The sequence below is a fragment of the Gopherus evgoodei genome, unplaced genomic scaffold, assembly GCF_007399415.2.
Source record: "Gopherus evgoodei ecotype Sinaloan lineage unplaced genomic scaffold, rGopEvg1_v1.p scaffold_31_arrow_ctg1, whole genome shotgun sequence".
Lineage (NCBI taxonomy): Eukaryota > Metazoa > Chordata > Testudines > Testudinidae > Gopherus > Gopherus evgoodei.
In genome coordinates this window covers 2,637,716-2,662,752 of record NW_022059983.1, presented here as the reverse complement: position 1 = coordinate 2,662,752, position 25,037 = coordinate 2,637,716, and the positions used below count along the sequence as shown (strand labels likewise).

The following is a 25,037-nucleotide window of genomic DNA, read 5'->3' as shown; positions in this document are numbered from 1 at the left end:
GAATGTACATACTATTTTTATAACCTCTATGTGTGCCTCAGTTTTCCCATATGCCATCTTTGTTACCCAGTGTGTCCAAAATGACTGTTTGCTCCCAGGGCAAGCTAAGGCCGTATCTACATGAGCACTTATGTCAGCAAAACTTTCGTCACTCGGGTGTGAAAACACACACACACACCCCTCTGAGCCACACAAGTTTTTCTAGCATAAACACTTGTGTGCAGAACGCTATGTTGGGGCGGGTGATGCTCTCCTGCCAACAATGTTAACGCCACTCATTGACCTGGTTTTATTATGCTGATGGAGAGCTCTCTCCCATCAGCATCACGTGGCTACACGAGCGATCTTACAGTGGCACAGGGTGTATCAATACAGCTGTGCCGCTCTAAACTTGCTAGTGTAGACATGGCCTAAGAAACATCGGTATGAATGTCACCTAGCTGTCTCAGCTGGATGGGTCACTAAAAAGGACTGGCCGAGAGGGACCCCATATCAGTGGAGAATCCAGAAGATAATGGCAAGTGCAGTCACAAGGACACTGACACCTAGTAATAAACAACTCCAAGGTGGATGGATTTCCTGGCCTCTCAGCAAGGCTGTGAAGCAAAAATCCTCCAGCTCAAGAGCAAAGGACTGGGAAACGTGACGTGGGGAAATAAGGGTTGGCTGCTGGCAGGAGTCGGGGCTCTCACCTGGAGTCTGACCAAAGAGCTCAGATGGAGATTTGGTCTACACTACAGAGTTAGATTGATGTAGGGCAGCTTATGTCAACCTAATTCTGTAGGAGTCTACACTAAAATGTAGCTCCCACCTCTGTAACTCGCCCACTACACTGACTTAATAACTCCACCTCCGGGAAAGGCACAGCACTCAGGTTGATGCAGATGTAGGTGTAGATGTAGACAATACACTGTTTACATTGACAGTTGCTGCCTTTCAGAAGCCATCCCACAATGCCCCACACTGACAGTTAAATTGGTGCAAGAGCTCCTGGTGAGGACGTGCACCGCTGACACAAGGAGCAGAGTGTGGACATGTAAAACCGATTCAATTACTGCTGTGTCTGTACATCACATAACTTAGGGCAAATCTAGACTACAAAACTACACAGGCACCTTAGCATTACCATGGACAGACAAGTACTGTAGGTACAATAGAATCCGGGAGTTCTGATTTCCCAATCACTGCTCAGTTTCAAATCACTTGATCACGGTCCCTCCCAAATAGGGTTTTTGGGTGTCCGTTTTTTGACCAGAACACCCGGTCGAAAAGGGACCTTGGTGACTCTGGTCAGCATTGCTGACCCACCTGTTAAAATTCCAGTTGGTGGCACAGCGAGGTGGGCAGGCTCTCTACCCGACTCCATGTAGCTCCTGGGAAATGGCGACATGTTCCTCCAGCTCAGGGGCAGCCACGGGGGCTCCTTCCTCTGCCCCCACCCCAAGTGCCAGCTCCACAGCTCCCATTGGCTGCGAACGGCCAATGGGAGCTGCAGGGGCGGCACCTGGGGGTGGGAGCAGCATGCAGAACCCCATGGCTGCCTCCAAGCAGGAGGGATATATCGCTGCTTCCCAGGAGCTGCCTGAGGTAAGCACCACCCAGAGAGCACCCACATCCCCTCCCAAATCCCAAACCCCCTGCCCCAGCCCTGAGCCCTCTCCTGCAACCCAACTCCCTGCCCCAGCCCGGAGCTCCCTCCCGCACACTGAAAACTTCATTTATGGCCCCATCCCAGAGCCCGCACCCCCAGTCCAGAGCCCTTACTCTCTTCCTCTCCTACACTCCAATCTCTGCCCAGGCTAGTGAAAATAAGCACATGAACAAGGGTTGGAGAGAGCGAGCGATGTTGGGAAGGGGGATGGAGTGATCAGGGCTTGGGGCCTCAGAGAAGGGACAGGGCAGGGGGCAGGACAAGGGTATTCAGTTTTCTGTGATTAGAAAGTTGGCAACCCTACTTCCAAAACCAAAGCTAGAACTCAAGAGGCTCCCCAGTCTAGCCAGCAGACCATAGACCTTGGCATACAAATCTGTACTCACGGCATCTGGCCAGCTGCCTCCATTCCCCAATCCTGACCCCCTCCAGCTGGCAGACGTCCGCGTAGGCCTTCAGGGCCTCACACAGGGCCTTCCTGTAGCCCTCATTGTGGCACAGGTCGTACACGCAGTTGTCCAAGTAGACTGTGGGATCCACCTTGCTGTGGCACTGGCTGAAGGGCCCATCTGAGACCTTGGCTATCAGGCCGCATGAGGCCTCCTCCTTGTACTTTCTGGCTATGCTGGCGGCACAGGGCCTGCAACCTCCAATGCAATCGTGCCAGCAAAAATAATCTTCATCTTCCACTGTCCAGCTTTTCCCCAGGGCGGCGACACTGGGAGCCTGGTCCCCATCTGGGGTCTGGAAGTCATCGGCGGGGTCCCCATTATAGTTGCCGCACAGGCCACACAGGCTGTCGGAGAAGTCATTAGGGACGGTGATCCTCAGGTGGTTGTTCCAGTCATAGTACACCCTGAGGTTGAAGTTGGTGCGGAGGACAAGGGAGGTGCCGCTCTGATAGAGTCGAAGGGCCCCGTTGTTCAGGGAGATGGGTAAGTGGACCCTGGTGTTATTCACCTTTTCAGTGAAAAAGAAAGAGCAAAGGTCACAATCGAGTGCATTTACAAAGTGACCTCATCCCAGATACAATTTTTCACTAGTATTTGCCTATTCTTCAAAATCCAAATGTTTTCAGGAGATGGTTCCTTTTCAATGACGTTTTGATGGAAACCAAGTAGATTTCAAAGACTGACCTGGACCCAGGACTCCATTCCCCTTCCCAGAAAATTTAGTAATTTTTGGTTTTCATTCCATATCAGAATGAAGCTAATTTTCAAATAATTGAAATCCTCTCCATAATGGAATTAACTTTCTCCAGTCAGCTCTATCTAGTATAATGCTATAATTTAATACTGGTTCAGATTTGGTCCAGAATCATTGAAAATTATGAGTTGGTTCCATTGCTATTTAGAATCATAGAATATCAGGGTTGGAAGGGACCTCAGGAGGTCATCTAGTCCAACACCCTGCTCAAAGCAGGACCAATTCCCAACTAAATCATCCCAGTCAGGGCTTTGTCAAGTGTGACCTTAAAAACCTCTAAGGAAGGAGATTCCAGCACCTCTCTAGCTAACCCATTCCAGTGCTTCACCACTCTCTGAGTGAAAAAGTTTATCCTAATATCCAACCTAAACCTCCCCCACTGCAACTTGAGACCATTACTCCTTGTTCTGTCATCAGGTACCACTGAGAACAGTCTAGATCAGGGGTTGGCAACCTTTCAGAAGCAGTGTGCTGAGTCTTCATTTATTCACTCTAATTTAAGGTTCCACGTGCCAGTAACACATTTTAATGTTTTTAGAAGGTCTCTTTCTCTAAGCCTATAATATGTAACTAAACTATTGTTGTATGTAAAGTAAATAAGGTTTTAAAAATGTTTAAGAAGCTTCATTTAAAATTAAATTAAAATGCATATCTCCCCGGATCAGTGGCCAGGCAGTGTGAGTGCCACTGAAAATCAGCTCGCATGCCGCCTTCCACACACGTGCCATAGGTTGCCCTACCTCTGGTCTAGATCCATTGTCTTTGGAACTCCCTTTCAGGTAGTTGGATTTTTTCCAAAAAATTCCAATAGTTAACCCATGATTTCAGTATAGCCCACCGTAGATGAAAGGGCTGGCGATAAGAATTGCTGGAAGCTGCTGTAAATGACAGGGACTGCACTGGTTAGAGCTGTTAGGGAGCAGCTCCACTGGGAGAGGAGGCTGTGTTGGTGAGAGCTGTTAGCAGCATCACTTGAGGGGCGAGAGGTCTCAAGGAGCTGACTACAATGTTCTGGGGCTCCTGAGGTACCTCAGGTTGGAGATGGCTCTGTAGTACAAAGGCCCTGAGCTGCCTAGATATGCCTCAGAGTTTCCCCATGTCTTAGAGCTCAGGCAGTGTCCTCTTGGATCCAAGCGTGGGAATTCTCCTTAGGTGGGATCTCACCTGTTACCTTAGAAACTGCTGGGGAATTTGCGGAAGGATGGACTCCGTGGAGCTGGGATTTGCCCTGCTCCTGCACGACACGCTGTGGGATATGTCATGACTGAATGCTCCAATCTACACTTTATCTGGCGTGTAGATCCTATGTGCTTGTGACAGAGCTGGCAGCTTCCCACACTGAGCCACCCAACCTGCTCCCCTCGGCACAGCACCCTCTAGTGCCAAATTAGGATCAGTGCGACTCTGACAGGAAAGCACCCCCGACTGACCCACGAAACCACTTCCTGCCATACAGCACCCACTAGTGACATGATGGGCACTGAGATCAGCACCGACAGCAAGGGGAGAGCGCCCTGTACTTGGTACCCAGACCGCTCCCTACCACGGAGCTCTCACCGGTGTCCTGCTGGGCATTGGGCTTAATACTAACTCGGGAGAAAGGTCCTGCTACTGAGACACCTACACATCTAAATAGCACAGTGCCCCCTATCAAAGTGCTGGTACGGGGGGGACAGCACAGATACAGTGGCAGAGCACCTACTAAATCAATGATAATACCCACTGCAATACCTTGGGGTATTTTTTTCAAGGTACGGACATTGTCTAGCTTTCAATTCTACGCGGAGGTCAGTGGTGCAGTTTCCTGCCCTCTATTTAGCAGAGCCTACAGGGTGGGCATAGGAGCAGGGTGGATGTGCACGCCCAGCACTCACCCACACAAAGCCGACCTCAGCCCTGGCTGCTCTGATGGTGACTCCATCCACCTGGACAGTCACCGACCAAATGTAGAAAACCTGTGTGTTCCCCCTGTTCTCGTTCTTGGCCGTGACATGGAAGGAGGGCAGGACGGAGTCATCCCTGCAGGTCTTGGCCACCGTGTAGTTGCAGTTGCCGTGAAAATCATACGCCCGTCCATCGAAGGTGTGGTAATGCAAGTATCCCCCGGCCCAGCACGTGCCCCGAGAGACTGGCACACACTCTGGCTGCCCATTTATCATCTTGCAAACAGTTCCTTCCCTGCAGAGAACCACACTGCAGGATAGAATAACTACTGGGGAAAGACAAGAAACACCAGAACAATCAGTTATATATGAGAGCAGAGTGGGGGCTTAGGGTGGTGTGAAAGCCAGGATGATATTTAATGTCCTTGAAATCCTACTTCTTAATATAGCCTGTTTGTGAAATGTACTGAATGATCGTTTGATATATCTATCCCTCTACATCGCCTCTCTCTCTCTCTCTATCAACCTATCCATCCATCCCCATACACTGTACCTATCTATCTATCTACTCCCATGCACCCTTCCCAAATCTCTCACAAGTCCTCTGCTGAGAAATTCCTGCCTGGGTGAGACCTTTCTTGGGGTACAGCCAGCAAAGTGGTCTCCTGTGTCTCCCTCCCCACAATGCCCAGCAGAGGTGGTGCAGCCCAGAGGGGCATGTTGTGGGCAGCATTGAGCAGGCAAAGGAGAGTGGCTGGGATGTGATGGGCTCTGACAGTGCCCAGCTGTCTAATGGCTCCTTTAGGGCCAGTGCCGGCTCCAGCTATTTTGCTGCCCCAAGCGGTGAAAAAAAAATAGAAGAACCCGATCGAGGTGCTGCTGCAGTGCCACCAAGGAGCAAGACACCAAGTGAAGGACCCGCCACTGAATTGCCGCGGATTCGGAGCAGGCCGATTAAGCTGCTGCCGAAGTGCTGCTGATGATGATCCAGATGTGCCACCCTGACAACTGAGGTGCTGCCGCCCCTTTCTGTTGGCCACTCCAGGCACCTGCTTCTTTCACTCCATTTTGAGCAGCCCCCAGGTTTTAATAAGCTCCCTGACAGCTGCCCACCCTACTCGGCTGCGCATGCCAGAAGCAGGACTCAGCAGACACTCTGACCCAACAAGGCTTTTCACTTTCAAATTGAAATTCTGTAATATTATGGCTCAGGGTTCATGGCTAAATAAAGGGGAAGAGAAAGTGAAAAGGGTGAGAAGACATAATGACAACTATTTTACTCACTGTTTGTGCAATAACCCCTCAGACATCAGTGACTGTCCTTTACCTTGGTTACAATCAGTGACTGTCCTTTACCTGGGTTGCAGCCCATAACGCCGTCTCTGATCTGGCAGGTTTCTCTTCTGGAGCAGCTGTGGGCTTTGCAGGTTACCCCTTGGGTCGGAACACAGGTGCAGCTTTGCTGGCACTCATTCATAAGGACAGTCTGACTGGGCTAAGGGGATATTTGGAAAAGGGAAAATATTGCAATGGAACTGGAAACAATTATTTATAATATTTCTGGCAGTGCTAAACCCAGAATTCTGTGGTGAGGTGTGTGAATGTGCATATTGTGTCATAACATTATTTCTCTGTCTAAAGGCTGTCTGATAGCTTTCTTTGATAGGGTAACAAACCTTTTGGATAGAATCATGGAATCATAGAAGATTAGGGTTGGAAGAGAATGCAGGAGATCATCTAGTCCAATCCCCTGCTCAAAGCAGAACTAACACCGACTAAATCATCCCAGCCAGGGCTTTGTCAAGCTGGGCCTTAAAAACCTCTAAGGATGGAGATTCCACTACCTCTCTAGGTAACCCATTCCAGTGCTTCTCCACCCTCCTAGTGAAACAGTGTTTCGTAATATCCAACCTACACCTCCCGGACTGCAACTTGAGACCATTGCTTCTTGTTTTGTCAATGAGTCCTGCAATGAATGCAAGGGATTGGACTAGACGACCTCTCGTGGTCCCTTCCACCCTATGATTCTATTATTCTAATGTGTTAAGTGCTGGCCTGAGGGCCAGGAACAACACCTAGGTTCTATCCTGCCATCTGCTCCTGGCTCATTGCATGGCCATGAGCAAGTCACTGCCCCCTCTGTGCCTCACTTTCTCCATAACAAGCAAAGTGTGTTTAATCTTCTTGCCTTTTTTGGAACTTTGGGCATTGCATACTAGCAGAGCTGGGATGCCAGGCTCGATGGGCCAGTGCTCTGATACATTATAGCAAACCCTATCCCTGACTAGTATAGGATTTAAGATGTGTATAAAGCAAAAATTAAATCAGACCCAGACCACTTGAGGTGGTACCTTGTAGTATCTCCCCTGTTCAAAGCATCCACAGCTCTCCTGAGTCACACAGCCCTGGCCATCGAAGAAGAAGCCCTTGTCACACTGGCAGCCTTCGGCACAGGTCTCTGGGCAATCCATGATGTTTCCAGCACAGGCGACAGTGCAGAGGTCAGCACAAACCTCATAGTGGCTGTTGGCAGGGCAACTCACAGCTTAAATGAAGAGAGGAATAATTATTCGTTGGATAGATCTCATACCACGGGCTAGAGGGAGAGAGACATAAAGGAGAGGAGAACAGCACAGGAAGGAGGGGACAAACACACCTGAGGTTGCTGGTTCACACTGAAAGAGTCTATGAAGAATCCCAGAATTCTGGAATTTTGTTCCCGTAAATGCTGTCTCCCTCTCCCCTTTTGTCCCGCACCCAGCGCACCTTGGCTACCTGAGCTCCATCAGTATCACAGACTTACGGCAGAAGGAGGTGGTCCTCCAAGGCAGGATGGTGACCTTGGCCTCTTGGCAGGCCGTCACGTAGCTGTGGATGCTCTGGCACAGGACCTGGGAGTCCCCCTTTCCCAGGCAAAGATCATACAGGCAGTTGTTGAAATACACGCTGGGGCTGACCGTGCCGTGGCAGGCAGTGAAGGGGCTGTCAGGGGCTGTGAGCAACCCACAGTATTGGCGCTGTTTGAAGACATCCTTCCTCTCCTCACAAACTGGACAGCTGTTCCCAGCACATCTGTCTACACATGATGCTCCTGGGACCTGCACTTCCCAAGCAGAGCCAAATGCTGCCACATCAGAGACTGTCCTGCCATTGGGGAGCAGGAACTTGCTGTCCTGCCATCCACTGTAGTTCCCGCACAGGCCAAATGTGTGGCCCTGGTATCGCTGTGGAATGGTGACTCTGGCCTGGTAAACCAGGTCGTAACTCACAATGAGGCCAAAGTCAGTTTGCACCAGGATGTTAGTACCATGCTGATATGCTTGGAGCCGCTTGTTGGCCATGATCACTGGGAGGTTGTGGAACACCCCATCCACCTGTCCGAGACAGAGCATTCCTCTGTGAGAAGTGGCAGTGGACACTGGACAGGGGTGGGGACAACGCGTTTTCAGATTCTGCTCTCGCTCACACCATGGAGTAAACCCAGAATGACCCATGACTCCAGATTTCACTTTGGAATGACATCCTCATCTTCCAAGCTCTTGACATTGTTACCCTGGCCTACATCTCTTCTCTCATCTCCCTATCTACCCACCTGCCTCCCTCCTGATACTCTCTCTTTTCCATTCCTATCTCCTCCACCCATGTTTGGCCCACACCTCCTTATCATGACAACTTCTGCACTCAAAATAGTTTCCCACTTCTTTTCCATCTCCCCCTCTCTCCTAAACTCTACTTTTCTCATGAATCCTTCTCCATTGACCAATTCCCTATATGTCAAGTTCTCTTTGTTCCAAGGTAAACTACAGGCTTCTCAGGGGAATTGATCATGGGACAGATTCTTCAACAGAGAGGCCAACTGAGTTCCCATAGAAAGGAATTTCATCCCACGTTTGCAAAATATAAGGTATGTAGAGAGGTTTCCCAAATAATTAATATTAATAAATATGGAGTATGAATCAAGAAGAGAGGCAGAAAAGATGCATCTGAGCTGCAGGATGCTCAGCTTTCCCAACAGAAGCTCTCACACAACACCACCCAGGAGTAATGCTTTCTACCATCTCCAGTTTACTGCTGGGGGAATTCTGTGCCACTCACAATGTAGAATTTGTGCAGAAATTAATGTGCACAGAATTTCCTTCCTTCCCCTGAAATGGGCTGCAGAGCTGCTGGCCGCCACTAGGAGCCACTGGATCCAGCAGAGCCCAGCTCACAAATAGAAGACCAGGAGGAGGGGGAGGAAGCTGGAGGCTTCCCAGTTCTCAGCATGGCCTTAAGGAAGGAGGTGTGCAGGAAACTCCATACAAGTCTGGAACCCAGCATCAGGCTGTTTCTCCCTCTGGATCCCTGGGCTCTGAGGGGTAGGAGGTGCAGGTGTCTGGGTTCAGGGAACCCTGCAGTGGGGCTCTGGGGAAGGGTGTGGGTGTCTGGGCTGTGGGGGGGCCTGTGGCTGGGCTCTGGGAGAGGGGAGGGGCCAGAGAAACAGGATACTGGATTGTCCTAGGTTTTTTTTTAAACTCTGTACTCCTGGTGGAATTTTTGTTACAGACATACTTGCTGATGGGTATGCTGAAATATTTCCCCAAAATAATTGAAATTGGCATGATGATATAGTTTTGTTTTGACAAATAAATATGCAGAATTTTGCAGTATTATAAAATATTGTGTTCAGAATTTTTTTGGCACAGAGTACCAGTTGACTGTGAGATTCCATCCCATCCTATCAAAGGATGATTTATTTATGTCTTTGTTGCCTCTTGGCTGGACTGCAACAAGTGACATACCTGAGGAAAGAGCCTTCAGTTCTTACACCAGCTGGTGCAGAATGCTGGAGTTTATCTCCTCAGAAGCACTTTCCACAGGGCTGGTGCAACCATTTAGGCCAACTAGGCAGCCGCCTAGGGTGCCTAAAAGCCCACTCAGGCGAGGAGGTGGAGTGGAGGTGAGCTTGGGCGGAGGGCGCGGGGAGGGCACGCACAGGGAAACTGCTTCCCGCCCCAGATCACCTCCACTCTGCCTCTTCCGCTGAGCACACAGCCCCCGCTCTAAGTCTCCTCCAATCGGCGCAGCAAGCCTGGAAGGGGAGGAGAATTAGAGCGACATCAGCGTGCTCAGTGGAGGAGACAGAGCCAAAGTGAGCTGGGGCAGGCTTCCCAGGCGGGGTTAGCTGCCACAGAGGGGGTGTCTCCGTGGGTGGGGTTAGCTGCCACGGAGGGGGATCTCCCTGGGCGGGGTTAGCTGCTGCGGAGTGGGGGTAACTGCTGCGGGGGGGGGTCTACCCAGGCGGGGGGGGTGGCGGTCTCCCTGGGTAGAGGGCTCGGTTAGCTGCTGTGGGGGGCGGGTTAGCAGGAGGGGGCACAAGGTGGAAGTTTCACATAGGGCGCAAAACTTCCTTGCACGGCCCTGACTGTCCACTGTGAACACATCATACCTCTCCTCCGCTCCCTGCATTGGCCCCCACAGAACATCAAATCCCATTCAAGGTCTCAGTTCTTATCTTCAATATACTCAGCTGCCTTCCAACAAGGAGAGATACTATATAATTAATTGGATCAATTTCTATGATGAAAACCCTTGTTCCAAAGCTCCTCAAGGCTTGAGCATAACTTTTGCCAACATCACCATAGCCTGCCTGTGATCGGGTGCTCTCGCCACACCAGCCCCAAAAGGGCAAAGGAAGCTGAGTAAGGAACCAATTAGTGTGACAGACCACACGTGAGGGGATTAGGCTGGAGGAGCAACCCCTGACTGAAGGATGAAGTTCAGCTGAATGGGTATGACCTGGGCTAGTAAAAAGCCAGGAAGCTGGCAACAGAAAGGGTGGTAGCGAGAAAGTCTGCTGCCACCGTCTGTGTATTAGAGAGGGAAGGAGGGAACCCAGGGAAGGAGTTGGATCCCGGGAGCCTGGCCCTGAGGGAAGAGCATACCCAGAAGAGAGAAGGATGGAGAAGAAAGCTTGTGGAAGGCAAAGGGGGAAGCAGCCCAGGGAGACAGCAGCAAGGCTGGGGACTGATTAGACTATGGCTGCATGTTGTAGAGTCCCTGGTGCAGAACCCAGAGTAGTGGGCAGGCCCAGGTTCTCCTACCAGCCACTGACAGAGTGGCATTGCCTGGACAGTGAGTCCAGGGAGACCCTATACCCTGGAAGGGGCAACCCGATAGTGAACTGGCCAGAGGATGAGTCACAAAGAGGAAGCTGCAGCTCCTGGAGCTAGAGAAGGGCCCCAGAGTGAGAGAGAGAGGACAATGAGGGGAGAGACCGCAAGGGGAGTCATTAGACTTAGAAGAGAGCTAATCCCCAGAACAGTCAGAAGGAGACGCCATCTGCATGTGAGTAGAGCACCTGTGACACTGCCACAATGGCCACTTCCTCAGCAATCATGACATCTGTGACAAGATTAATGCCATCAATAGAAACTCTCAGTGGCCATAAAGATTATCAAATTTATTCTTGGTGACAGAGTCATTTATGTTGACAGTTAGCACGTTCAGGGTCCAGTTGGCCTTTATCTTACACAACTAGTCATTTCCTCTGAGATGCCTTTAATTCAAGGATATGTGGGTATTTGGTACAAGCCAGGGTGGTCAAGTCCCTACCATCATCTAAAATTACACTCAAGCGTTGCTGATCCTTGAAATAGAGGGTATGTTAAAGATTGATAAAAGCTTCACAATGAAATCTGTGATCAACAGCTTTGCTCCTTTGGCATAACTGGACTTTCACTTTCTACAATGACTGCCTAGGAAGGAGCACTGTGGGAAGGGACCTGGGGGCTATGGTGAATCACAAACTAAATATGAGTCAGCAGTGTAACACTGTTGCAAAAAAAGGGAACATCATTCTGGGCTATATTAGCAGGAGTGTTGTAAGCAAGACAGGGGGAGTACACTTCTACCCCGATATAACGCTGTCCTCAGGAGCTAAAAAATCTTACCGCGTTATATGTGAAACCGCGTTGGAGATTTTTAAGAACAGGTTAGACAAACACTTGTCAGGAATGGTCTTGTTATTACATAGTCCGGCCTGAGCGCAGGGGACTGGACCAGATGACCTACTGAGGTCTCTTCCAGTCCAATGCTTCTATGATTCTGTGATTAAGAATAAGGCTTATCTGTGTAGGAAACAGAGCTTTCTTGGAGGCCAGCCCAAGCCTGGAGAATAAACACCCACAGCAATTAAGAACCATCACAAACCCCACACAACTTTCTGCTGAAAGTGCAAGGCACAAAATGCATTTCTATGAGCTTGTGTGATGAGGTGCACTCACCCCACACTGGACAGGGAAGGGTTAACTCCTCATTTTGGGCTAAAGAAACCGTGCCCCCACTTCCCTCTTGGGCATGCTTCAAGTGCAGTGATAGTATAAAAGGAAGCAGCTCAGTTTGGGCTGATCGCTGAGGAGGAAGGACACATCTCTTAGGATCCAGTCTGGGAGCAGCTGGAGCCCCTGACCTTGGAAGCCAGAGGTGCCAAGACCCAGACCGATGCCTGGCTACCTACAAACACCCAAGAGGGATCAGAGTCACTGGGGACTGCATGCGCCCAGGGCCGGCGCAACCCATTAGGCAACCTAGGCTGTCGCCTAGGGCACCAACATTTGAGGGGCAGCGACTGTGGCTGCCGGATCTTCGGCTGCCCCGGTTGTTGGCAGTATTTTGGGGGCGGGACCTTCCACTGCCTCTGTCAGAGGCAGCATTTCGGGGGCAGAACATTCTGCCACCTCTGTCGGGGGCAGCATTTTGGGGGCGGGACCTACTGCCGCCTCTGTCGGAGGTGGCATTTTGGGGGCGGGACCTTCCGCTGCCTAGGGTGGCAAAAAAGCTGGCGGCACTCCTGCATGCACCAAGAAGCCCAGAAACCCGGACGACACCCTGACTAAGGCTCTGAGAGACATTGAAGGAAATGGCCCGGGGGGGACTAGATGTAGTCCTGTGGGAAGTCAGCATGTTTCAGTTGTGGCGGAACATTGCACCACTGTTAGGGCCCTGGGCCGGGACCTGGCAGAGCAGGGTGGGCCTGCGTTCTCCTACCCTGGTACCCTCCCCCCAGATGGTGGCCCATTGGCTCTGGCTACTAGGCCTCACTGCCCTGTGGATAAGGGAAACCCCATTGGCTCTGGCCACAAGGCCTTACTATGTTATGGGTAACGACTACCCTACTGACTCTGGCCACAAGGCCTTATTGCCCTGCAAGTGACGGCACCTCTCTGACTCTGGCCATTGGGTGGCACATCCCTGAGAGAGAGGGCATCTGTATCGACCCTTACCATCAGGTCTTCTAGCCCTGAAGACAAGAGCAGCCAAATTCACTCTGATCACTGGGCCATACTGTCCCGGAGGCAGACAATTATATCAATACTAGCCAATTGGCCTTATCCCCACAAGGTAGACGGCAGGATCTGGAGAAGGCCTTACCATGATGAGCCCCTGTATGTTCTGCAGCAGGGTGAGTGTGATCCCATACACCTGAATGGACACCAGCTTGGCCATGGAGACGTTCCCGCTGCCCCAGGATTCTTTCTCTATGCTGATAGTGAATGGTGTAAGGTGATTGGCATCGATGCAGGTCTTGGCCAGGATGTAGGTGCAGGTGCCTTGGAAGTCAAAGGGGACCCCGTCGAAAGAGAGGTAGTGGGGATGGCCAGAGGCAGAACAGGTCGCAGATCCAAATGGGTGGCATTTCTGGACACCGTCCACCACCCTGCATTGCTCACCACTGCTGCAGGAGAATGCCTTACACACAACCTCCCCACCAGCCTGACACACACACTGCTCCTCGCATGAACCGCTCGGGTGGAAGGTCTCCCCGGCCTGGTAGTAAAGTCCTGTGTGGAGGCATCCACACTGGGAAAAGGGGACACAGAGGTCACCACTGAGAACAAAGCCCTCATCACACACGCAGCCTTCCTTACACCAGGTCGTGCATTGCACTGGGGAATGGAGGTTGCTGCATGTCAGATCACAGCTGCTGCTGCATAATTCATAGTGACTGTTCAGGGGACAGGACAGATCTGTAATTAGAACAAAGAGTTAGCTCGCATAGCAATGTGCACAATGAACCATCACCAGAAGATGCAATTTTGTTTCAGCTCCTAATATTCTATTTCCTTGGTTTAGTTAAATAATTGAAGGCGCCATCTGCAGTCCAGCCCACCAGGTCTGAAGGACTGGATGCCTCAGAGAGACCAGATGATGTGATACAGACAATCTCTCTCCAAGGCCTAAGGTTCTAGTTTGGGTCTTGGATTCGTGGTTTCACTGCTAGCTTTTTGTTTTGAATCCAGGTCAGTAGTGGTTAAAATTCATTCCCAACTGATGGCTTGTGTGGGTGAGTTGGTGGGTTCCCAGCTCAGTTCCTAATGGAAAAATGTCACAATTTGAAGCCACCCAGTCCAGGCTCTGATTATGTCCCAGTCTCAGCAGGGAAGCCCGGGACTAGACGGGCCATAAAGTATACTACATCGCCAGACAGTATTTCTCTGGCCCAAGGTACACCACACTGATGGCGCATGTAGTAGGGACAGCTCCAGTGGCCACTACCTGTGTTGTCCCCACCCCTTGGAGAGACGACATCTTTAAAAAATGTTCAACAGAACAGTATAATCTAGTGTTTAGATCAAGATTTGCCAGCCAACAAGAATTAACAATCCCCATGGGGCAATCAGAATTGAACACGGAGGACTCACGGCAGAATTTCGTAGTCCTCCAGGGATGTACTATAGCTCCAGCTTCCTGACATGCTTCAGCATATGCAGCAACAGCATGACAAATGTTACTCTCCCGCCCACTGAGGAAGCAATAGCCGTACACACAGTCTATGAAGTATCCATTGGGGTCCACTTTGCTGTGACATCCTCTGAAGGGGCCACTCTTGTATAGGATGAGCCCACACTGCCCTCTGCTACCTCGTTGTTGTTTTTCAATAGCTTCTAGACTTGCACAAGGTGGTATCGTTATTGCAGAGCATCTTGGAAGGTCTCCTACCTTCCAGCTCTGTCCAAAGCTGATGGGGTTTGGTGCCAGCGTGCCATCCCTCATAAGCATGTCATCCTTCCTGTCCATGTTCAAATTGCCACACAGACCACATACGGCTCCTGCATAGGTAACTGGCAGAGTCACCGTGGTGCGTCCTGACCACCTGGCATAGGTAATGCTGAGGCCAAAGTCTGTCTGGATCACTGTGGCCCAGCCCTGTCTATACACAGTGATTTTCTTATCGAGATTGAAGGGAAGATTAATCAGGAAACTGTTCACCTGTAAAAGCAAGACACATGGGATATGAAAAATTGCTCACCTGTGGTGGAACCTCTCGCCCCAGCACAGAGCTCTGGCCCATGGTTATAATAATAATCTACCTCTTGAAATCTTTGTCCCATCTGGCCTGCTATCTCCTCTACAGCCTGCCTGAAACCCTGCTCTCCAGACTAGGAAGGATCCTCCAACCAGACTTTCATTTCCTCTGGCATTGGCTATTGCAGTTCCCTCCTCTGTATGCTACTGAGCCCCAACTCCCGAGGTTCCCACATATGTTGCATGCTATTGACACCTTCTCACACAGATGAAGTGTAACCACATCAGCCCAACCATGAAGCTTCTCCATTGGTTGTCCATTCACATCAGAATCCAGTTAATATTTCACCTGCTTTTTTAAGATCCTTCTATGCTTTTCTGCAACCAACTTCTGATCACAAAGGCAACTTTCCAGAAATGTTTTAGAAACTAGACGTGATTTCTGAACTCACCATGATTTTGCCAGGTAATTGATTGCTGACCCTGATGTCAGTTTCATAAACCTTGATCTGTACAGGAGCACTACTATTCTCCTGGAAATAGACTTCAAAGTCCACCAGTCCCTCTCCCTTCTTGCACAGGGCAGTTAGCTGGTAGTGGCAGGTGCCTTGGAAGTTGTATCTCTGTCCATCAAAGGTGGCATAATGCAGATTCCTTGTCACAGAGCAGGTGGCGTAGCTAGAGGGGTAACAGCCCCTTATGCCATTCACTAGCCCACACCTCTCTGAATGTTTGCATTTAGCAGCCACGCATTCGACTTGTCTAGAGACTGCATTGCACATGCACCATGTCCCACATGCCTGGTCGACCCAGAAGCTCTCGTTGGGGGCAAAGGGGCGCCCCTCGAATAGGCACCCACAGCTGCCCTTGGGGATGCATTTGCCCTGGCTCAGCACAAATCCATCCTTGCACTGGCAGCTTTCCACACAGGGGTCTTGGCAGTTGCTGGGGGCTGACTGGTCCACACACGTGGCTGGGCAGGCTGTTCCACAGAGTTGGTACTGGCTGTTCTCCAGGGGGCACTCCATGGCTGGGGAGTGAAGGACCCACAGATTTAGCAGCAAACCCTCTCCATGAGAAAGCAGTATTTAAAATATAGAGACAGGGACGTATCTAATGGGGCACAGAGAGCTCTCCAATCCCACTCACCTCAAGATAGGGTGACCAGACGTCCCGATAAAATCAAGACTGGCCCAATATTGAGCAGTTTGTCCCGCATCCCGACTGAAGTACAGTCAGGATGCCATTTGTCCTGATATTTTGTTCTGGGCACAGTGGCACTTTTTTTTTTTTTTCCTTATACTCACCCAGGTCTTCGGCAGCACTTCGGCGGCAGATTCATCAGTCGCTGATGGTCTTCAGCGGCATTTTGGCGGTGGGCACTTCTTTCTTTGGTAGCAAGATTTATTACCCGCTTCCAAACTGCCATTGAAGACTGTCAGCAACTGACGGACCTGCAGCTGAAATGCCGCTGAAGACCTGGACATCCCGGGTGAGTATAACAATTGAAAAGGCGCTCCCCCTACGGTGATCCAATATTTTGGATTTATCATCTGGTCACCCTACCTCAAGAAGAGTCAATGATGCTCATCACATTGTAGGAGGTGCCTGGCACCTTAAAGGATCAGGCCCATAAAGGGATGATTGACTTAAAAATTGGCATCATCTTATCTCAGATTCCCATGTGTCATCGGCAGATGTTATATATTCACAGTGAGAGCCATCGTAGAAATACCATAGACAGATAGGCAGAGATACTGTAGGTACAGTACAACCAAGAATCCTCATATCCCAACCGCTGCTCAAAGCACTAGGCCACACTCCCTCCTAAGGAGAAGAATAGAATGCTGGAGTGCCGACCCCCAGACCTGTTTATATAATGTTGGCATTCAAATCTGTACTCACGACATCTGGCCAGCTGCCTCCATTCCCCAATCCTGACCCCCTCCAGCTGGCAGGCGTCCGCATAGGCCTTCAGGGCCTCACACAGGGCCTTCCTGTAGCCCTCGTTGTGGCACAGATCGTACACGCAGTTGTCAAAGTAGACTGTAGGATCCACCTTGCTGTGGCACTGGCTGAAGGGCCCATCTGAGACCTTGGTTATCAGGCCGCACAAGGCCTCCTCCTTGTATTTTCTGGCTATGCTGGGGTCACAGGGTCTGCAACCACCAATGCAATCGTGCCAGCAAAACTGATCCTCATCTTCCACTGCCAAGCTTTGCTCCTGGAGAATGACACTGGGCTCCTGATCCTCGGCTGGGGTCCAGAAGTCATCAGAATGGTCCTCATTATAGTTGCCACACAGGCCGCACAGGCTGTCGGAGAAGTCATTAGGGACGGTGACTCTCAGGTGGTTGTTCCAGTCATAGGACACTCTGAGGCTGAAGTCGGTGCGGAGGATGAGGGAAGTGCCACTCTGATAGAGCCGAAGGGCCCCGTTGTTCAGGGAGATGGGTAAGTGGGCCCTGGTGTTATTCACCTTCATGGTGAGAAAGAAAGGGCAAAGGTCACAATTGATGATACTAGTCTGTCATCTACATTTCATTCTGATCTCTGCTCAGATTAGCAATGGGCCCCATCCAAAATTTTCAGTGAATCTGGTCCCAAATCGGAGCCAGAAATAGTTATAGTATCATGTTAGAAAGAACTGGCTGGAGAAAAGTAATTCTTTATGGTGGAGGATCTCAATATTTTGAAAATTGGTTCTGTCCCAATTTAGAATCTAATCAGTTGCAAAATTTTCTCTGAAGGGAAATGGAGACCCAGCTCTGGGAAAGTCCTCCTGACAAGATGCCAAAGAACCAGGTCAGCAAGCTGAGAGAAAACCGGGTGGGTTTTGGAATTTGCATGGTTCCTATCAGAACATCATTGAAATTGGACCATCTCTTCAAAGCCTTTTGATTGTGACAAATCGGCAAATACTGAAGAAAAACTATTTCATTGGGATTTCAAAAGAACTAAGACTAGAAATTGGTGAGGCCAACCATGGGGGGAGTATGACGGCTCTGGTTAGAGCCGTTAGGGAGCCACTCCAGTGGGGGAAGGGTCTATGCTATTGCCAATCTCAAGAGATCAGACCCTAAAACTCATGTTCACCCGCTCCTGCCTTAAAAGGTTTAAAACAGCTGGAAGAGGGAGAGGGTTGTGGCAGGGAAGGAAAGGGGCTGATTGGGGAAAGCAGCCTCAGCTGGGGGCCACGTCCCAATCAGGCCAAGGCTGGCTTAATGAGGGCCCAGCTGGTCCTTATAAGAGCGCTGGGGCCCGAAGACAGAGGCAGAGTCTCTCTCTCTAGCAATACAGAGAGAAGGGCCTGGCTGCTGGGGAGCTGAACAGGGTACCGAGACTGGAGCAGGGTGGGGGGAAGGCCAGAGGAGCTGGGGAGCTCCAGCCTAGAAACCCCCCAGGATGCAGGCCTTGTTAAAGGCCAGGAAAAGGTACTGTGGGGCAGAGCTGGGGAAAGGCCCGAGGGGCTGGGGAGCTCCAGCCTAGAAACCCCCTAGGCTCCAGGCCTTGTTAAAGGCCAAAGAAGGTACTGGGGTTGCAGAGGGCAGCCCAAGGGCAAGCAGAGGCAGCAGGTCCAAACCCCCCCTTGCAAGTGATGAGTGGCACATACACTGCAATCTGCCCCTGGGAATGGGGGCTAGGTGATGACTGGCAGTGGCCATAGCCTGAGATGAGGGTGGGGGGAACTGCTAGGGGGTACTGCTAGGGGGAAGCACCTGGCCTGAAAGGGGCACTGGGGTCCAAGAGAGACTTGGGCCCAGCGGCAAGTGAGACACTGGCCTGCAGAGGGCACTCTGGAGCTGAAACTGCTAATTCCCTGGACAACCAGGAGGAGGTACCGCAGGGGTGAGTCCCTGCACTGTTACAGGTCCCAGGGCATAAAGAGCTTTTTTTAAAGGACTACACTGTGATTTTCGGCCTGTCTTTTGTTAGAACTTTCCCTGCCCATCTCAGTGCGTGTCTGTGACAATTTGTGTTGCCCACTCACCTAAATTTATTGGGGAAGGGGATTTTGGTCCCTGTTGCAGGAGCTGTCACCCCCACATTTGCCTGTTCCCGGTGCAGTAATTAATCCTGTCCCCCATCCCCTCCTTCTGTTCTCTCTGTGCCCATTCCCGACCCCCAGGGGCACCAGCTTTGTAAAAATTTTGGTGGTGCCCAGAATGGGTCCACGCAGAGCTGTCCCACCCTGGACCCAGTGCTTTGGGAGGCCCCATGTTCAGGGGGACGTGGGATCCAGGGTGGCCTGGGAGGTTAGTGGAGGGCCTGGCATCTGCAGCAGTGAGTGACTTGGTTGTCCCAGTCTGTCCTATGGACGGGATGGCTCTGAAAATATAAGCTCAAACATTGGTGGAGCCAGGACCATGTTCCTGAATATTGGTGGAGCAGGGGCACCCCGGGCCTATATAACTCGCTGCCTATACCCACCCCATCAGTTCAGCCACCTCAGGAACCCCCCCATTGCCCACCCTCCATCAGTCCAACTCCCCAGTTCAGCTCCCCATTCTCCACCCCAGCAGTATAGGTCCCCTCAGTTCAGCACCCTAGCCCCCCCTCCATCAATTCCCCCTCAGTTCAGTCCCAGCCCCTGCCCTGCACCCCATCAGTGCAGCCTCAGCCCCCGCTCCCACCCCAGCAATCCCAGACTCCCACCTGCTCAACTCAGCCCCCCACAGCCTCTCCTCTGCTTCTCCTGGGATTCTTCAACCCCTGCCCCCTCCAGTCCCAGAGAGGCCTGCAATGAACTGGGGGCATCTGCTGAGGCTCCTCACCCCCATTTGACCCTTCCCAGGGTGGGTGCTGGGAGGGAGAGAGGAGCATAGGAGCTGTCCCGTCCCGTTGCTGATGGGACAGGGGAAGGGAAGGAGCGGCACCACCCTGGGCAGCTGGGCTCTTTGCTCCCCCAAATCAGAGCAGTGAGCGGACAGGAGCAACTTTACTGGCTCCCAGTGGGGCTGGACTTCGCCAGGGGGCTGGAGCGTCTCGCACCATCACCAGACGAGCCCCAGCCCCCGACAAAACCCCGGCACTTGTGAAAAAACCACGACTGGCAATGCTGGGTCTGTGCCAGCTAGAGCCATTAGGGATCAGCTCCTGAGGGGGAGAGGCCGCGCTGGTTAGAGCTATTGGGGCGCGGCTCCTGTGAGGGAGGGGGCTGAGTCAATTGGAGCCGTTAGGGAGCAGCTCCTGTGGGGGAGGGGGTCATGTCGGTTGGAGCCGTTAGGAGCAGCACTTGAGGGACAAGAGGTCTCAAGGAGATGTCTAGAATGTTCTGGGGCCCCTGAGGCACCTTGGTTAGAGCAGGCTCTGTAAAGCAGAGCCCCAACCTGCCTAGATGTGCCTCAGTTTCCCCACATCCTAGAGCTGAGGCAACAGCCTCCTGGATCCAGAAGTGGGGATGCTCCTCAGGTGGGGTCTCAGAGAGATCCCTGTTACATTAGAAATTACCAGAGAATTGTGGAAGGATGGACTCAGCAGAGCTGGGATTTGCCCAAAATTGCTGGGGTACTGGCCCTGCTCCTGCATGACGCGCAAAGGGAGACATAATGCCCAAAGTCCTCAGGTCTACAATTCATTTGGTGTAGTACAGCAGGTCCCATGTGCTTATGACAGAGCAGACACCTCCCCACACCGAGTCACCCACTCCTCACCCCTCAGCTCAGCACCTTGTGGCACTATGCTGAGGAATTGGGGTCAGTGCAGCTCTGAGAGGACAACACCCCTGACTGAAGCCACTCTGTGCCACAGAGCACCCGCTAACGCCACACTGGGAAATTGTGTTTAGCAGCAGGTGGAGATGTGCACCCAGCACTCACCCTCACAAAGCCGACCTCTGCCCTGGCCACTGTGATGGTAATGCCATCCACCTGGATGGTCAGTGATCCAATGTATGAGAGCTGCGTGTTCCCCCTCTTCCCACTCTCAGCCGTGATGTCAAAGGAGTGCGGGTCGCAGTCACACCCACAGGTCTTGGTCACGGTGTAGGTGCAGGTGCCATGGATGTCATACAGTCGGCCATCGAAAGTGTGGTAATGCAAGTAACCCCCAGCCCAGCACGTGGCTGCAGAAACTGGCAAACACTCTGGCTGCCCATCTATCATCTTACAAACTGTTCCTTCCTTGCAGAGGATCACACTGCAGGATGACGTCAGAATATCTAGACAGAAAGATAATTGAAAGACAAGAAACACCAGACTAATCAGTTACATTTGCAAGCAGAGAAGGCTGAGGGACAGTGGGAGAAAATTGGAATTAAATTGAGTCTCAACAGAATCCCACAGCCTGTCTGAAACAGATGAGATGATCAATCATTCTTTCTTTTTCTTTTCTTTTTTAAAATAATCATACTTATTAGCATTGTGCCTAAGGCCCAACTGAGAATGGGACCCCACGGTGCTAGGTGCTGTGCAAACCCAGAGCAGCAGACGGTCTCTGCCCCAAAGGGCTTACAATTGAAATAGACAAGACAGCTATCTGTCCATCTGTCCCCCCACCTCACTTACTATATCTTTCTGTCACCCTCTCTGTTTCTGTGCATCTATATCTATCTGCCAACTCCCTTTATATCTGTCTATCCATCTATCACCTACCACACCCTCTATATTGATCTATCAACACACAAACATCTATCTAGTCCCATACATATGCCCTTTGCACCAATCATAGAATCATAGAATTGTAGGACTGGAAGGGACCTTGAGAGGTCTTCTAGTCCAGCCCCCTGCACTCAAGACAGGACTACGTATTATCTAGACCGTCCCTCACAGGTGGCACAAAGGAAACAGAAACCTATGACAAGTCCCCTGCTGGGAAATCACCAACATGGATGGGACAATAGAAGGTGTACAGCCAGCAGAACAAGTTCCTACTTCTCTGTTCCCGCAATACCCAGTGCAGGGGGTGGAGCAGAGAGGAGCATGTCATGGGCAGTACGGAGCAGGAAAGGAGAATAGCTGGGATGTGATGGGCTCTGACAATGCTTAGCTGACATATGATCCATAGGGGACAACAGTCAGTGCGCTCAATTTAGAGCAGCCCCCAGGCTACACCCAGGGAGAAGATCTCAGAGTGTGATCAGCTCTGTCAGCTGCCCACCCTGTTCAGCTGTGCACACCTGAAGGTCAACAGTGCAGAGACTCTGACCCAACAAGCCTTTCCATCTTTCAGACTGAGATTCTGTAATATTATGGGTCAGGGTTCAATAAAGATGGCGAGAGAGTGAGAAGTGGGAAAAGACATAACGAAAACTACTTTACTCACTGCTTGCACCGATAGCTGCTGAGCCGTACCCAGACTTGGATGCAATCCCAATGCTCAGAAGTCCAAAAGGAGATGTGGGGTGCTCCATGGTTTCTCTCTTAAACCCTTTGCCAAGGTTGTATTCAGCCCAAGAGAATCCTGTGCCTGGAATTGGCCTCCATGCAATGACTCCCAAGGGTTCCTTATCAATGGTGAGGCCACCAGATTCTGATGTTTTGGCTGTTATAATTGCGTAGTTATCATACTGGTCCTGTCCATGGATGTTATAGGTCTGGCAATAGCCAGAGACATCTGGGATCATCAGGAGGAAGGGATCATACACTATTTTCCCTTTGCTTCCACCGGCACAGAAGAAGACCACTTGGATCCCAGCACTAGCAGAGATGTACAAGGGATTAGGGAATTTGATATCAAATGTCACAACCTGCCCAGCAACCAGGACCTTAGTGTCTCTTGCCCTCCCAGACTGATAATCAATGCGAGTGTGTTGGGAAGCAGCCACATACACTAGGTCATATTTGGGCTGGAAGGATAAAGGAGGTACAATGAATATGGTGCCCCAGCTAGACACCGGCAGGAGCTGCTCACTGACATAGTCACATTTGGTGTGCTTTGCAACACATACATGTCCACTATAGACGGCCACGGGATTCTGGGACACAATCTTGGTGCCGGATAAGTCATCACGGCTTTGCAGCTGGACAGCCTGGTAAGCTCCAAGTGGGATAACCAGTTTTGTCCCTGCTTTGTAGGCTTTTCTTTTGAAAGTAACAGCCCCTTTGAGGTAAACTTCAACAATGGTGGGATCCTTCCAGGCTACTACAGCAAATTGCTTATCGAGACCATCTGGATTCCCCAGTGGAGTCACCACATAGTACTCTGTCCCGAGCTTCTCCACAGGGTACACTACAGTGGTATCAGCCGTATAGGTCTTGTAGTTCAGAGCAAGGATGGAAATCTCATGATCAGCACGGATAATGACCGTGTGATCAAATATGTTGCTTCCTGCCAGCTCCACAAACGCTGGGATCATCACAGATACTGTCTGTTCTGGATTTGCAGTGACAATAGTAAAAAAATCTGCTTCATTTACTGAGATGGTGACGAATGTTCCAGGGATGTAGCCAGTGATGAACAACTTGAAGTCTTTACTGCCATAACTTGGTAAGTGATTCTGCATGAAGACTGTGATAAATTCTGTCCCTTGGGGGCCTGAGCAAGAGGTACTGGGAAGATCTGGAGGTTGAACAGTAGGGGCAGCACCAGAAATGCCTAGATAGAGGAGACAAATACAAAAGAGCATCACAAACCAGGACACCAGCATTTTACGAGACCTGCTCTTGTCGTTTGGTGCCAGCCTTCCTAGGACTGATAACAAGGAGCACAGACACAGGAATGGGATTCGGGGCTCCTGGCTTCTAACCCTGGCCCTGGGAGTGAATGTCATTGGTACGTTTTACAAGGCCAGCTGTACCTCCATCTCTTCCTCTCATCTCTCATATTCACCCTCTAGATGAATATGAGACCTAGCACTGTTTACCTAGGGACTTAGATCAGTTTACCTATGAGACTCAGGAGTGAGGATTTTTCGCATCCCTGACTGACGTAGTTAAACTGGCCTGACTCTCTAGCAGAGACCAGGCCTTAGAGTCTCAGGGTCCATCTGCATTTCTCCTGAGAAGTGCATTTCCCCCAACCTCAACCGATTTTCCTGGGCAGCCAAACTTCACCCTAGTCTACACACAGTGGTTGTCCCAGTATAACTATTTTGGTTAGAGGGGTGATTTTATACAAATAGAGTTATATGAATATAATCCCTGTATGGAGCCAGTTATACTTATATAAAGATGCCTAAAGTCCCGTCTACATGAGAATGTTTTACCTGTTGTACAATATAATTATACAGGTATTATTTTACTGGTACACTACACCAGTGTGGACACTTGTATATCAGAATAAGTGTCTTATTTCAGTTTCATTTACACCCTTTCCAAGCAACATTAGCTAATGCAAAAAAGGGTGCTCTATAAGGCCATGTCTACACTACAGATTTCAGCCTGCATAGCTGTGTTAGTCAGGAGTAGGAAGAGGTGTCACACTTGATGAATATAGCTATGCCAGCAAAAGCCTCTAGTGTAGATACAATTTATGCCAACAAAACTGCACTTTTACTGGCACAGGTTATTTCACTTGGGCCAGATTTATACTACTATGGTTAGTCTACACTAGAAAATTAGATTGACCCAGCTATGTCTCTCAGGGGTATGAAAAGTCCACACCCTTGAGCAACATACTTAAGACCCTGTGTAGGCAGCGCTAGGTGGATAAGAATGGGAGAACCCCTCCTGTTGCTGTTGATCTGCACTGTGCCACTGTAGTGTTTTAAGCGTAGACATCGCTGAGTGTAGTGTGGAGATCAGAGTTTAAAGTGTAGAGTTTTGCTGACATAAGTGTATCAGCTTGAAGTGTACAAAAATCACACCTTTAATTGATCCAGCTATAGCAGCAAAAACCCCAGTGTAGACACACTTTGTACTAGCAAGATTCCTTTGGCCTGAATAGCTTATGTTGCTCAGGAAAGTGGTTTAACTAAACTAACAAAAGAACTCCTCTTGCCAATATAAGTGGCATCACCACTTGGGGGTTTGCCAGTTATACTGGCATAACTGCACTGAAAAAGCTTTTGTTGTCCCGTAGCCCAAGGGCTAGTCTGCAACAAGCTATATTGGCAAAAGCCCTGTTCTGTT

General features: G+C 50.5%; 1 protein-coding gene across 1 annotated transcript in view; it reads right to left on the bottom strand.

Annotated features, from left to right (window-relative positions):
• Positions 1–23,466, bottom strand: part of LOC115640391 (IgGFc-binding protein-like) — a 129,485-nt gene extending 106,019 nt beyond the window's left edge. The window contains exons 1-11 of the mRNA XM_030543133.1: positions 22,291–23,466; positions 20,847–21,187; positions 16,933–17,506; positions 15,480–16,057; positions 14,424–14,991; positions 13,153–13,748; positions 7,544–8,114; positions 7,092–7,285; positions 6,097–6,235; positions 4,732–5,069; positions 2,038–2,611 (exon numbers count right to left, since the gene is read on the bottom strand). Of these exons, the coding sequence (XP_030398993.1) occupies positions 2,038–2,611; positions 4,732–5,069; positions 6,097–6,235; positions 7,092–7,285; positions 7,544–8,114; positions 13,153–13,748; positions 14,424–14,991; positions 15,480–16,057; positions 16,933–17,506; positions 20,847–21,187; positions 22,291–23,323 (5,506 nt within the window). The 5' untranslated portion in view covers positions 23,324–23,466. The remainder of the gene's footprint in view (positions 1–2,037; positions 2,612–4,731; positions 5,070–6,096; positions 6,236–7,091; positions 7,286–7,543; positions 8,115–13,152; positions 13,749–14,423; positions 14,992–15,479; positions 16,058–16,932; positions 17,507–20,846; positions 21,188–22,290) is intronic.
• Positions 23,467–25,037: the final 1,571 nt, after the last annotated feature.